Genomic DNA, 12357 nt, shown 5'->3' on the forward strand with positions numbered 1-12357 from the left:
CTAATAGCATGCTGGCCTTCATAGCAAGAGGGATTGAGTATATAAGCAAAGAGGTTCTTCTGCAGCTGTACAGAGCCTTGGTGAGACCACACCTGGAGTATTGTGTGCAGTTCTGGTCTCCAAATTTGAGGAAAGACATTCTGGCTATTGAGGGAGTGCAGCGTAGATTCACGAGATCAATTCCTGGAATGGCAGGACTATCTTATGCTGAAAGACTGGAGTGACTGGGCTTGTATACCCTTGAGTTTAGAAGACTGAGAGGGGATCTGATTGAGACATATAAGATTATTAAAGGATTGGACACACTGGAGGCAGGAAACATGTTTCCGCTGATGGATGAGTGCCGAACCAGAGGACACAGCTTAGACCATTTAGGACAGAGATGAGGAGAAACTTCTTCACCCAGAGAGTGTAGGCTGTGTAGAATACTCTGCCCCAGAGGGCAGTGGAGGCCCAGTCTCTGGATTCATTTAAGAAAGAGTTGGATAGAGCTCTCAAAGATAATGGAATCAAGGTTTATGGAGATAAGGCAGGCACAAGATACTGATTAAGGATGATCAGCCATGATCATATTGAATTGTGGTGCAGGCTCGAAGGGCAGCATGACCTACTCTTGCACCTATTGTCTATTGGAGGAGTACCGGCTCATCAGCTGAGGGAGGATGGTATGTCGTTATCATCAGGAGGTTTTCTTGCCTGTGTTTAACCTGAAGCCATGAGACTTCATGGGGTCTGAAGTCAATGTTGAGGACTCCCTTCCGACTGTATACCACTTCTGCTGGGTCTGTCCTGCCTGTGGGACATTAGTGAACTGGATAGGTTTTTCCAACATTCAACAATGATTTCATGGTCGTCAGTAGATTCCAAATTTTTTTGATTTTATTTAATTGCCATGGCTAGATATGAGCCTAGGTTGCCAGAACGTTACCTGGGTCTCTGGATTAATAACCTAAGTGATAATACCACTACGCCATTGCCTTCCCTCTAGTAGGCAAAAGTGGAACCACGTTAATGGTTTTCCAATCCTCTGGCTCCTTCTGTCTAGCCAGAGGTGATTTAAAAATTTGGGTCAGAGTCCCTGTAATTTCCTCCCTCAGCAACATGGGATACACTCATCCAGACCTGAGAATTTGACCACAGCGGGATATAGATCAGTTGCAGATATGGGCAATAAAATGGCAGATGGAATTTAATCGAATAAGTAACAGCCAGGGAACTATGGACCAGTGAGCATGACATCAGCAGTGAGCAGGTTGTTGGAGAGGATTCTGAAGGACAGGAGTTACATGCATTAGGCAAGGACTGATTAGGGATGGTTAACATGGCTTTGAGCAAGGAGAATCGTGTCTCACTAACTTGGTTTGAGTTTTTTGAAGAAGTAATAAAGAGGAGTGTTGAAGGTAGAGCGGTGGATGTTTTCTGTGTGGACTTCAGTAAGGCATTCAACAAGGTTAGATCACATGGAATTTGGGGAGAACTAGCCATTTGGATACAAAACTGGCTCGAATGTGGGAGACAGAGGATGGTGGCGGAGGGTTGCTTCTCAGAGGCCTGTGACTAGCAGTGTACTGCAGGATCTGTGCTGGGTACACTGTTTTTGACATTTGACCTCCCATAGTCCACCACCTCACACTTCCTCAGATTAACTCTATCTGCTGTTCCTCTGCCATATCTGTAACAGATCTATATTCCACTGTATCCCTTGACAACCTTCCACACTATCCACAGCATACGATCTTCGTATCAAACTTAGTACCATACCATCCAAATCATTTATAAATACCACAAACCACAGACATCCCTGTAGAACACCACGACGTGTCACGGATCTCCAACCAGAAAAGCAGCCTTTCACCACCACCTTCTGCCTTCTACGGGCAAGCCAATTCTGAATCCATGTGGACAAGTCATAATGGATCCCATATACCTAAATCTGGGTGAGCCTACCATGAGGGATCTCATCAAAAACCTTACTAAAATTTATTTAGACAACCTCCACTACTCTACCCCAATTGATCACGATTTGGAGATTTTTAACTAATTGATCACCTTCATCATCACCTCGAAAAATTCTATCAAGTTGGTAAGATATGACCTGCCCCACAGGCAGCTTAACTAGGTAGGCCATGCTTTTCCAAAAGCATGTAAATCCTATCCCAAAGAATTTTCTCCAACAGCTTTCCAACCACTTACGTGAGACTTGCCCAGTCTGTAGTTTCCTGGATTATCTCTTTGTTTGAACAGAGGAACAACATTAGCTACTCACCAATGCTCCAGGACCCTTCCAATGGCTAGCAAGGATACAAAGATCTTGGCAAGGCCCCAGAAATTTTCTCTCTCACCTCTGTCAATCAACTGAGGTAGATATCATTGGACCCTGGGGATTAATCCATGTTAATACTCAAGAAACTCAACACCATTTCTTTCTTGATCTCAAACTGCCCTAACAGATTAGCATGCTCCACACTAATCTCACTTCTACATATCCTTCTGCCGGGTGAATACCAATGCAAAGTACTCATTTAGGATCTCGCCCATATCCTCTGTCTCCAAGCACAAGTTCCCTCCTTTATCTTTGAATGATATGATCTTCTCCCTAGTTATTCTGTTTTTTTAATATATGTTTTGAATGCCTTGTGATTGTCTTTAACCCTACTTGTCAAGGTTATTTTATAGCCCCTGCTTGAGCTGTTTCCTGCTTTCTTTATATTCTTAATGGGGCCCTGTCCGATTTTAACTTTCTACATCTTTCATGTACTTTTTTCCTTTTGACTAAATCTGCAACCTCCCTTGTTATCCAAGTGTGCCTTACCTTGCCATCTTTGTCATTCCTCCTTACTGCAACTTGCCTATCCTGAACTCTGATCAATGAATCTTTAAACAACAGCCTCATGACAGATGTAGATTTGCTCAATAACGGCTCCTCCAAATTAACAGTCCTTAGTTCTTGCCTGATACTGATGTAATTTGCCCTCCCCCAATTTTGTACCTTCCTGCAAACTCCTGACTTATCCTTCTTCACAGCTATCTTAAAACTTAATGATTTATTTACTTCGCATCAGTATTCACTGAGGAGAGGGACATGATGAATGTTGAGATTAGAGATAGAAGTTTGTTTACTCTGGATCACGTCGACATAAAGAGGGAGGATGTGTTGGGTAGCCTGAAGAATATTAAGATGGACAAATCCCCAGGATCGGATTAAATCTATCCCAGGTTGCTGAGGGAGGCAAGAGAGGAAATAGCTGGTGCCCTTATGGATATCTTTGTAACATCCATAAACACAGGTGAGGTGCCAGAGGACTGGAGAATTGCTAATGTTGCCCCCTGTTCGAGAAGGGTAGTAGGGATATTCCAGATAACCACAGACCAGTGAGCCTGACGTCATAGTGAGAAGGTTGCTGGAGAAGGAACTGAGGGATAGGATCTATTTATATTTGGAAGAGAATGGGCTTCTCAGTGATAGGCAACGTGGATTTGTGCAGAGGAGATCATGCCTTACCAACTTAACGGAGTTCTTTGAGGAAGTAACCAAGTTGATAGATGAAGGAAGGGCTGTAGATGTCTTATACATGGACTTCAATAATTCGTTTGATAAGATTCCCCATGGTAAACTAATGGAGAAAGTGAAGTCACATGGTGTGCAGGGTGTTCTAGCTAGGTGGATAAAGAACTGGTTGAGCAACAGGAGACAGTAGTAATTGAAGGGAGTTTCTTGAAATGGAGGACAGTGACCAGTGTGTTCCACAGGGATCAGTGCTGGGGCCACTATTGTTTGTGGTATACATAAATGATCTGGAAGAGGGCATTGTTGGTCTGATCAGTAAGTTTGCAGATGGTACGGAGATTGGTGGAATAGCAGAAAGCGTAGGGGACTGTCAAAGAATACAGGTAGATTGGAGAGTTGGGCAGAGAAGTGGCAGATGGAATTGAATCTGGGCAAATGTGAATTGATGCATTTTGGAAGGTTTAATTCCAGAGCGAACTATGCTGTAAATGGAAGAGCCTTAGGAGAAGTTGATGAGCGCAGAGATCTGGGATTTCAAATACAACTGTACCCTGAAGGTGATTGCACAGTTGGATAGAGTGGTCAAGAAGGCATATGGTGTGCTTGCCTTCATCGGACGGGGTATTGAGTATAAGAAATGGCAGGTTATGTTAAAATTGTACAAGACTTTGGTTCAGCCGCATTTAGAATACTGTGTACAGTTCTGATCGCCACATTACCAAAAGGATGTGGACGCTTTGGAGAGGGTGCAGAGAAGGTTTATGAGGATGTTGCCTGGTATGGAAGGTGCCAGCTATGAAGAGAGGTTGAGTAGGTTAGGATTGTTTTCATTAGAAAAAAGGACATTGAAGGAGGACCTGATTGAGGTCTACAAAATCATGAAGGGTATAGACAACGTGGAGAGAGAGAAACTTTTTCCCAGGGTGAGGGATTCAATAACGAGAGGTCACACGTTCAGGGTGAGAGGAGGCAAGTTTAAGGGGGATACACGTGGAAAGTACTTTACACAGAGGGTGATAGGTGCTTTTAACGTTTTGCCAGCCGAGCTAGTAGAGGCAGGTACGGTAGATTCATTTAAGGTGCGTCTGGACAGATGCATGAGTCAGTGGGGAGCAGAGGGATACAGATCCTTAGGAATTGGATGATAGATTTCGACAGTGGATTTGGATCGGCACAGGCTTAGAGGGCCAAAGGACATGTTCCTGGGCTGTAAATTTTCTTTGTTCTTTATTATCAGCATTTTCCAAAATGCTCTCCCACTGAAAGGTCAGTCACCTGGCCAAGTTCATTAGCCAATATGCAGGGCAAAATGGCCCCTCCTCCAATTGGACTCTCCACATACTGTTTCAAGAAACTCTCTGAGATGCACTTAACGAATTCTAAACAGTCTCCTATGGGGAACCTTGTTGAACACCTTACTGAAGTCCATATAGATCACATCTAACTCTCTGCCCTCATCAATCCTCTTTGTCACTTCTTCAAAAAACTCAATCAAGTTTGTGAGACATGATTTCCCACGCACAAAGCCATGTTGACTATCCCTAATCAGTCCTTGCCTTTCCAAATACATGAATGTTTTAAAAAGCATTAAAGTAGGCAAGGCCCCAGGACTTGATACATCCCAGAATGCTAGGTTAGGAAATTGCTGGGGCCTTATCTGAAATCTTTGTAAGCTGTTCAGACACAGAAGAGATACCATAAGATTGGGGAATAGCCAATGTTGAAAGTTTGTTTAAGAAGGACAACGTGGATAATTATGGCTCGTGAGCCTCTCGTCAGTGGTAGATGAATTTATTGGAGAAGATTCTTAAGATTTACTTACGTTTGAAAAAAATATGGACTTATTAGCGAGAGGCAACATTGCTTTGTGCGGGGAAGGTCATATCTCACAAACTTAATTGGGTTTTTTGAAGGTGTTTCAAAGATGATTGGTGCAGGCAAGGCAGTAGATGTTGTTTGAAGGACTTCAGCAAGGCCTTTGACAAAATCCTTCGTGACAAGATGCTACTAAAAAAGAAGTGACATGGGATCCATGGCAAGCTGCTAAGATGGATACAGAACTGGCTTAGTCTTAGAGGTGGAAGGGTGTTTTTCTGCCTGGGGATCTATGACCAGTCGTGTTACACAGGGATCTCTGCTGGGACTTCTGTTATTGTAATTTATAAAAATAATTCAGAGGAGAAAATGGGTGGCCTGATTCAGAAGTTTGCAGTCGATACGAAATTGGGGGAGCTACGGATAATAAGGAAGATTGTCAGATAATACAACAAGATATGGATAGGCTGGAAATTTGGGTAGAGGGGAGTATATAGTAAATGGCAAAACCCTTAGTCTCATCGTCATACACAGGGATCTTGGTGTACAGGCCCACATTTCCCTGAAAGTGCCACACAAGTGCATAAGGTGATCCAGAAGGCATAGAGTATGATCGGTTTTATCGGTCAGGGCAAAGTGTGTGAAAATTGGCATGTTGTGTGAAATTTAGTTAGGCCATATTTAGAGTATTATGTACAGTTCTGCTTACCATGCTACAGGAAGGATGTGGAGGCATTGAAGAGAGTACAAACACTGTCTACCAGAATATTGCCTGATTTAGAGGGTGTTAGCTATGAAGAGAGATTGGACAAACGTGGTTAGTTTTCACTTGAATGTCAAAGAATGAGGGGCGATCTGACAGAAGCTTTACAAATATGGGCGGCATGGAATCAAGAGGGTAGTCAGAGTCGTCTTCTCAGGATAGAAATGTCAATTACGAGGTGACATAGGGTTAAGTTAAAAGGGGATGAGTTTAACGTTTGAGAGGCAAGTTTTTACACAGAGGATGGTAAGTGCCTGGAATGTGAAGCCAAAGGAGATAGTGGAGGCAGATACAGTAACAACATTTAAAAGGCATCTTGACAGAAATGGATAGACGGGAAAGAAATGGATATGAACCATGCAAAGGAAAAAGTTTTTGGTTTAGAAAGGTGTAGTCTTGGTTGGCAAAAGGACCTGTTCCTGTGCAGTACCACTCTTTGTTCTTCAAGGGGGAGTGCTGTCTGATAGCACTGTCAGCGACCTCTCTTTGATCACTTTTATTTTTGAGAATAGAGCTGGGCCAGTAGTTAATTGGAGTGGATTTGGCCTGCTTATGGTCAAAAAAAAATTATTTATGTTGTTCATGTTTGGAATCTAGACATAGCTTGAGTATCAAAGTATGAAAGTGGCAAACATGTGGAGTGATTAAAAACTGCCAGTTGTTTGCAGGGCCAAAATGATGCCACATGTAGAAAAGTATAGAAGAGAAGTATTAGGAGCACAGACAGAAGCTGGAGCAGAAGTAGACCTTTTGCCCCTCCAACCCTGCTCTACCATCCACTATGATCATGGCCGATCCTCTATTTTAAAGCCATATTCCTATTTTCTGCCCATACAGCTTAATGCCGTTTAAAATCTAAAAACATTTATCTCTCTTTCTTGAATATATCCAGTGATTTGGCCTTTTGTAGTCGAGAATTCCACAGGTTCATACCCTTTTGAGAAAAGCGATTTTCAACATCTCAGACCTAAATTGCCTGTCCCATTATCTCGAGACTATATCCTCAGTTCTAGACTCCTAAGTAGCTAAAGGAATACAGCAAACCAGGCAACATCAGGAGGTGGAGAAGTCGACATTTTGGGCATAACCTTTCTTCAGGAATGGAGGTGGAGGGTACGGGGAGCTACAGATAAGTGGGGGTAAGGAGAGGGTCAAAGTAATGAGGTAATGATGGGTGAATACAGGTGGTAAGTACAACCTGGTTGGTCAACGGGAGGAATGAATTCAGATGGTAGCTGGAAAGAAGGATCAGTACTAGGATTGGAAGGGAGGAGTCAGGGCATGGAAAAGGCTTTAAGGGATGGTGGAAAGTTTATTTGAAATTGGAGAACTCAGTATTGAGTCCTCCTTCTGCCTAGATGGAAGATAAGGTGTTGTTCTTCCAATATGCAGTCTGATTCACTGTGGCAATGAAGCAGGCCAAAGATGGACATATCGGAGAGTGAGAAGGGGAATTGAAATGGGCAGTGACCAAGAGGTCAAGCTGGCTCTTAAGGGTCCGGCTGAGACACTCGGCGAAATGTTCCCTTAGTTTACGTTTGGTCTCACCGATGTCGAGAACACCACGTCAGGAGCACCAGATGCAGTAAACTAGGATGGAGAAGAGGCAGGTGAACCTCTGTCTCATCTGGAAGGACTGTTTGGGACTCTGAAGGTGAGGGAGGTGGTGTGCTGACAGATTTTGCATCTTTTATGGTTGCAGAGGAAGGTACTGGGGGGTTAGTGAGGAGAGTGACGCGAACCAAGGAGTGACAAAGGGAATGGTCCTTGCCAAAGGCAGAGAGGAGGGGAAGATGTTCTTGGTGATGGTGTCCAGTTGGAATTGGCGGAAGTGTTTGAGGAAGATACATCGGATGCGGAGACTAGTGGGGTGGAAAGTGAGGACAAGGGCGTCCTTCCCTTTATTATGTTTAGAGGAGCAGTTTGAACAGTGGAGTGGGGAATGGAGGAGATGCAGTGGTGGGCTGTTGGTTAACAGAGCGGGGAAAGCACATTGTTTAAAATAGGTGGCTATTTGGGATACTTGGGAGTGGAACATCTCGTCAGAGCAGATGCAATGGAGGCAGAGGAATTGGGAAACCAGGAAGGAGTTTTTGCAGGATATGGATTGGGAGGAAGTGTAGTCCAGGTAGTTGTGAGAGTCTGTGGGCGTATATTAAATGCCACTCCATACGTTGTCAGCGGAAATGGAAATGGAAAGGTCAAGAAAGTGGACGGAGGTGTCCAAGATAGAGAAGTGAATTTGAGGGCCGGGTGAAAGTTGTTGGCGAAGTCGATGAATTGCTCCAGTTAACCCTGGGTGCAGGATGCAGCACCGATGCAGCCATCGATGTCAGGGCAGAAGAGTTGGGGAAAGTATCTATGCATGTACTGAAGAGGGACTGATCAATGTAGCCAACAAAGATGCAGGGTAGCTAGGTACCATGCGTGTCCCCATAGCTACCCCCTGGATTTGGAGGAATTGGGAAGAGTTGAAGGAAACATTATTGAGGATGAGGACTGATTCAGCAAGGCGCAGGAGGGTATTGGTGGAGGTGGACTGGATGGGTCTGTTCCTTGCCATTAGTCTGTCAAGCCTGTTAGGATTTTGTACATTTCAAGCAGATCCCCTCTCATCCTTATACCTGTTAGAATTCTTTGAAGAGGTGACAAGTAGGTTAGACCAGGGAAACCCAGTGGATGTGGTCCATCTAGACTTCCAAAAGGCCTTTGATAAAGTGCCACACGTGAGGCTGCTGAGTAAGGTGAGGGCCCATGGTGTTCGAGGTGAGCTACTGGCATGGATTGAGGATTGGCTGTCTGATAGGATGCAGAGAGTTGGGATAAGAGATTCTTTTTCGGAATGGCTGCCGGTAACAAGCGATGTCTCACAGGGTTCAGTGTTGGGGCCGCAGCTGTTTACATTAAATATTAATGATCTGGATGAAAGGATGGGGACATTCTAGCGAAGTTTGCCGATGATACGAAGATAGGTGGACAGGCAGGTAGTACTAAGGAAGTGGGGAGGCTGCAGAAGGATCTAGACAGTTTGGGAGAGTGGTCCAGGAAATGGTTGATGCAGTTCAATGTGAGCAAATGCAAGGTCTTGCACTTTGGAAAAAAGAATACAAGCATGGACTACTTTCTAAACGGTGAGAAAATTCGTAAAGCCAAAGTACAAAGGGATCTGGGAGTGCTAGTCGAGGATTCTCTAAAGGTAAACATGCAGGTTGAATCTGTGATTAAGAAAGCGAATGCAATGTTGTCAATTATCTCAAGAGGGTTGGAATATAAAAGCAGCGATGTGCTACTGAGACTTTATAAAACTCTGGTTAGGCCCATTTGGAGTACTGTGTCCAGTTTTGGTCCCCACACCTCGGAAGGGACATACTGGCACTGGAGCGTGTCCAGCGGAGATTCACACGGATGATCCCTGGAATGGTAGGTCTAACATATGAGGAACGGCTGAGGTCCTGGGATTGTACTCATTGGAGTTTAGAAGGTTAAGGGGAGATCTAATAGAAACTTACAAGATAATACATGGCTTGGAAAGGGCGGACGCTAAGAAATTGTTTCCGTTCGGCGGGGAGACTAGGACCCCTGGGCACAACCTTAAAATTAGAGGGGGTCAATTCAGAACAGAAATGCAGAGACATTTCTTCAGCCAGAGAGTGGTGGGCCTGTGGAATTCATTGCCGCGGAGTGCAGTGGAGTCCGGGACGTTAAATGTCTTCAAGGCAGAGATTGATAAATTCTTGATGTCACAAGGAATTAAGGGCTCCGGGGAGAATGGCCTTACTTCCACTCCTATGTCTTATGGTCTAAATCTTCTCAAAACTCGCTATCAATCCCAACTAATTTTGTGTTATCATCAAACTTGTAAATATTGCATTTTATCTGTTGTCAAAAATGCAAATAACTGGTCCTAAGCATTGATCTTTGCAGTACTGAATTAATCTTTGCCTGTCACTCAGAGAAAGACCACTCTGTTCCCTGTTTGGGCAATGTATTGCCCTCTATCATTGTGGCATGTTGGCTCAATGATAGCACTGCTGCCTCACAGCACCAGGAACCTGAGTTCAATTCCAGCCTCGGGTGACAGTGTGGAGTTTACACATCCTCCCACTGTCTGCGTGGGTTTCCTCCGGGTGCTCCGGTTTCCTCCCATGATCCAAAGATGTGCAGTTTAGGTGAATTGGACATACTAAATTGCCCACACTGTTCAGGGATGTCTAGGTTAGGTGTATTAGTCTGGTAAATGTAGAGTAATAGGTCGGGGAATGGCTGACTGTGTGGAGTTTGCACATTCTCCCCATGCCTGCATGGGTTTCCTCCAGATGCTCTGGTTTCCTCCCATATGTCGTCCATAGTGTCCAGGGTTGTAGGTTAGGTAGATTAGCGATGGGAAATGCAGGGTGACAGGGATATAGGGTAGGAGGGATGGGTTTGGGTGGGATGCTGTTCGGAGGGTTGATGTGCATTTGATGGGCCAAATGGCCTGCTTCCGCATAGGGATTCTATGATGTCATGTGTTTTAATTTTGCCCTTGAAACCTCATATTTGTCTTAGAGCATGGAATGTTTTGAACAGTTGAACCAGTTGCTTAATCTACTAACAGAAGAGTCAATAAGTGGTTTGACCAAAGGGAAGTGCAGGGTATTAGAGAGAACACAAAGTAGTAGCAGTTCAGCTTATCAGCTCCTGTCTTCTCATCATGTCCCATGTTGTCTTGTGCCTGATGTTGTTCTGTCCTCCCTAACTCAACTTGCCACATGATCCTTTTCTTGTGCAGTAACAAGGTAATTTGAATGTTCTTTGTTAAGGTTGCTTTGGATCTGTAGATAAACATTCATCTGGTAGAGTGACACTTGGAGAACAGGCAGCAGCCCTGCACAATCCACATGACCGAGTTATGGCCTTGAGGAGAGTGACTGCAGCAGCACAGGTCCTTCTAGCAAGGACCATGGTCATGAGAGCTCTTTCACTACTGTCTGTCAGGTAGGAGGATCTTTAATCATTTATTGAATGTCTGTTCAATGGCTATGTTATTTTATATTTGTTCATAGGATGTGGGTATCTAAGCTAGCATTTATTGCCTAACCCTAATTGCACAGGGTAACGATGCTGCTCCTTTAACAAGGTTATGATGTCCTTGGCTTTTTTCACAGAGAGGTGAAAACCAGCAATTCCAAAAAGTCTAGGTTTGAAGGGTTTTAGGGCCAGTTTGATTAAAGCTAACAGATAATGCCTCAGGAAAAAGGCTTTCAGGTTTTGAAAACACATGTGCATCGAAAGGGGAGTGGCCAGTTCTCCCAGCTCAGCTTTTCTTTCATTTGGTCTTTAGCATCTAGCTGTTCACTCAAAACGGGCAGTCAGTGTGAGACTACTGGTCCAAGAAAAGAGCTACATGGAAGAAGGTGTTCCGTGCTGAATCTCTCTGCCATCTCTCTCTTTCGTGTAAGATCCTTTGTTTGATTTTACCTGTTGTGTCAAGGAGTGTTTATGGGGATTGTTGCAAGTATTTGGAACAGCATAATTAAATTGGGACAATCTGTTGGGTTTTCGAATAGGTTAAGTTATTGTCTATTCTGTTCTCTTCTGTTTGTGTTTCATTTGGTAGTATTGCAAATAAATTCTGTTTTGTTTAAAACTAAGTGGTTGGGCCAGCTCCATCCCTCCTGGAATAAGCAATTTTCAACTGCTTAAAACAACTAGCAAAGTTAGGGTCCGGGCTACTTTCTTGAAATGTTTTGAGGAGCTCTGGCCTGCTCCATAACAGATTGGGAGCTCTTTGCAGGATTTGTTCTGTAGTTCCACTTTGGGATTAAGGTTGCTGGGCACAAAGGCAGTGAATGATGTGTGTTGAATTTGGTTGTTTCAACAGTGCTTCGGATAGTAATGGCTCTTTCAGGTTGAAGAAATGACTTTGAGGTTCACGTTGTCAGTTAGCTTGCTGAGCTGGAAGGTTAGTTTTCAGACGTTATGTAACCGTGCTAGGTAACATCATCAGTGAACCTCTAGTGAAGCACTGGTGTTATGTCCCGCTTTCTATTTATGTGTTTTGGTTTGTTAAGGTTCTTGATATAAGTTCCGGTTCCTGTTTTTCTCAGGTTGGTAGATGGGGTCCAATTTAATGTGTTTGTTGATGGAGTTCTGGTTTAAATGCCAGGGCTCTAGGAATTCATGTGCGTATCCTAGGATGGATGTGTTGTCCCAGTCAAAGTGGTGTCATTCTTTATCAAGTTAAAAATCACACAACACCAGGTTATAGTCCAACAGGTTTAATTGGAAG

At 43.9% G+C, this 12357-nt stretch overlaps 1 protein-coding gene across 1 annotated transcript in view; it reads left to right on the forward strand.

The window, feature by feature from the left end:
• Window positions 1-12357, forward strand: part of LOC122542642 (probable E3 ubiquitin-protein ligase HERC1) — a gene marked incomplete at its 5' end in the record, with an annotated part of 215948 nt that overhangs the window by 51441 nt on the left and 152150 nt on the right. The window contains one exon of the mRNA XM_043680638.1: window positions 10889-11063. Within this exon, the coding sequence (XP_043536573.1) occupies window positions 10889-11063 (175 nt within the window). The remainder of the gene's footprint in view (window positions 1-10888; window positions 11064-12357) is intronic.

This window comes from Chiloscyllium plagiosum, chromosome 40 (genome assembly GCF_004010195.1).
Source record: "Chiloscyllium plagiosum isolate BGI_BamShark_2017 chromosome 40, ASM401019v2, whole genome shotgun sequence".
NCBI lineage: Eukaryota > Metazoa > Chordata > Chondrichthyes > Orectolobiformes > Hemiscylliidae > Chiloscyllium > Chiloscyllium plagiosum.